General features: G+C 51.6%; 1 protein-coding gene across 1 annotated transcript; it reads left to right on the forward strand.

The window, feature by feature from the left end:
- Positions 1–1,043: 1,043 nt before the first annotated feature.
- Positions 1,044–2,246, forward strand: LOC120113226 (LOB domain-containing protein 38-like). The gene is made up of 2 exons (XM_039134020.1): positions 1,044–1,461; positions 1,561–2,246. Exons 1-2 carry the CDS (start codon positions 1,278–1,280, stop codon positions 1,983–1,985), a joined length of 609 nt encoding a protein of 202 aa, XP_038989948.1. The 5' UTR covers positions 1,044–1,277; the 3' UTR covers positions 1,986–2,246.
- Positions 2,247–2,507: the final 261 nt, after the last annotated feature.

Below are 2,507 nucleotides of genomic sequence, written 5' to 3' on the forward strand. Positions count from 1 at the left end.
GTCTTAGAGAAAATTTGGATCTATTTTGTATATATCTCTCCACCGTTATGGAGTATTTTATCCCTTAACGCAGTAAGTAGCACTCATGCAAGATTAGTGTAAGCTGCCGGTGTACCCCCCTCCAAAAAAAAAAAAAAAAAATATTTTTCGGTTAGATGACATAAAGAAGAGTTGGGAGATTTTTTATTGGTTAATGTTAAGATAAGGATCCTACCACCGGGTCATCAAGATCTAAAAGAATCTTATGAGCAATAGGATTTGGCTCTTTCTTCAGCCAATGCTTGATGAAGCTTTAAGTTAATAGATAAGACTCTATCAAGCTCTTAAGAACGATGGACCGTCATACCTACAATCCAGTGAGCATTTTTTTTTTATATGTTTCTTCGTCATATTATAAATGACCGTCTATGATATGGATGGAACAACCAAATAACTTGGATATGAGTAGGCCTATGAAAAAAACAGCTGTGATAGGTGGGTGTTAAGTAAAGTTTGCACTTGGCCATTCCTGAAGCACCACATCATCTCCAGTTTGGAAATCTCCCACACAAAAAATATTTCAGAGGTCATTAGCCTTTTCCATAGAGCAGATGAATGGTTGGAAACAAGGGATCTATCTATGTATTAGAAGCAGTTTGAGGGGCTACTTGCAAAGAAAGGAGATTTCACGCCACTCGGCTGTCAACAGGTGGACGGGATTCTTAGGCCAAATACTAAAAGCTAGTATCTTCTTTTCAAATTTAAAACTATGAGGGGGCTTTAATTGAAGAAGACCAATTTAAAAAATAGGAATAAGGTACGACTCTTCGGCGCATCGCTAATCACACCCCAGGGAAATCGGACGGTGGAGAGGGGGACCAGCCGCGGAAACACGGGGCCGCCCCCGCACCCCAGGTCCTTGGAACTTAATCCCCCCACGGCCCACGCGTTTAACCCCAACCCCAAGGCGGTAACCCGAGCACCATTCCCCACGTCTGCCTCAACACCAGGATCGAGTTAGGCTAACCCCGGTGACTCTTATATATCGCCCCACCCCCCGCTTCTCCCTTGTACCACCTCCTTCTCCTCCCTTTCTATCGTCATTCCTTGCTCTCCAAGTAACTCGAAGAAAAAATAATTTTTTTTTCACAAAATAGTTAAGAGGGAGTGAGAGATAGGAGAAACAGCTCTGACCTGTGTGGGGGAAATCTCCGCCGATCTAGGCTTAGGGTTTTGTTGCGTCTCCGGAGACCGGAAGGCCGGTTGATGAGATCTCGCCGCCGAGAGAGGAGGGGAGGATGAGCTGCAATGGCTGCCGAATTCTCCGGAAGGGGTGCAGCGAGGCCTGCATTCTCCGGCCGTGTCTCCAGTGGATCGAGAGTCCCGAGGCCCAGGGGCATGCCACTGTCTTCGTCGCCAAATTCTTCGGCCGCGCCGGCCTCGTGTCTTTCATCTCCGCCGTCCCCGAGCCCCAGCGTCCTGGTTTTCCTCCGAACCCCAACCAGTTCACAAGCTTTCGATCCCCGGTCTCCGATCGATTTGATGCCAAGTTGTTTCTAACCTCCTTTTTTTGATCTTTAGCTTTGTTCCAGTCGCTGCTGTTCGAAGCGTGCGGGCGGACGATCAACCCGGTGAACGGCGCCGTGGGGCTGCTGTGGAGCGGGAACTGGCACCTCTGCTGGGCGGCTGTGGAGACGGTGCTCCGCGGCGGGACGCTCCGGCCGCTGCCGGACCTCGACGATGCCGCGGAGGCCGGTCTCTATGCCCGGCCGAGGGCGGCGGCGTGGTCCTCCGCGGTCAAGTGGCGAAAGGCCGCCCCCACCAACAACGTGCCGGCGCCGCCCTGCGATCTGGACCTCTGCCTGACGCCCCGGTCCCCGGCCGCGGCGCGGGAGGAGAAGCAGCTGAGGCCGGAGACGCCGTCGATGACGTCCGAGGGGTCCGTGACGACGAGCGGCGAGAGCGGCGGCGATCGCCAGCCACGCCTCCTCAACCTCTTCGTCTGAGACGAGATTTTGATCGGAATTATGTCGGTGGTCCACAACCTCTTCGTCTGAGATGAGATTTCGATCGGAGTTATGTCGTTGCTGTGGGGGTTTCGATGCCCCGGTGAAAATTTTCGAGTTCCTATTGGTAGTCGGCTGGGCTTTTTATTTGGCTGTCTTCTTATTTTTCCTCTTGTAAGCGGTGACTGTACCGCTCTTTTCCCCTGACTATGAAGTGTATTATCCCTAATTAAATTAAATAAATAAAAACCTTTTATTTTACCTCGCCTGTGTTTTATTTCTCTTTTTTTTCCGTGGATTTCGATTACTCGTGGAATTGAGGAAAAGAATAGGGGAATGGGCGGATCCGGTGCTCCGCCGACCGGGGCCTGGAAAGGGCACGCTTTGGCACCGCGCCGCGTCGGGGGTGACGCGGCACGGGACCACGTCCACCTCCACTCAAGTGTCTTTGAGGCCACAGTGGCCACTTGCTCCGGCGACGACTCAGGAGACGACACGTGTATTTTAAATACCCAAGCTCTC

This window comes from Phoenix dactylifera, chromosome 15 (assembly GCF_009389715.1).
Source record: "Phoenix dactylifera cultivar Barhee BC4 chromosome 15, palm_55x_up_171113_PBpolish2nd_filt_p, whole genome shotgun sequence".
NCBI lineage: Eukaryota > Viridiplantae > Streptophyta > Magnoliopsida > Arecales > Arecaceae > Phoenix > Phoenix dactylifera.

Excerpts from the sequence above, each read along its gene's own strand:
- LOC120113226 (XM_039134020.1), top strand. The coding sequence starts at position 1,278 with ATGAGCTGCAATGGCTGCCGAATTCTCCGGAAGGGGTGCAGCGAGGCC. Across the intron at positions 1,462-1,560 it reads CCCCGAGCCCCAGCGTCCTG|CTTTGTTCCAGTCGCTGCTG; the intron begins GTTTTCCTCCGA and ends TTTGATCTTTAG.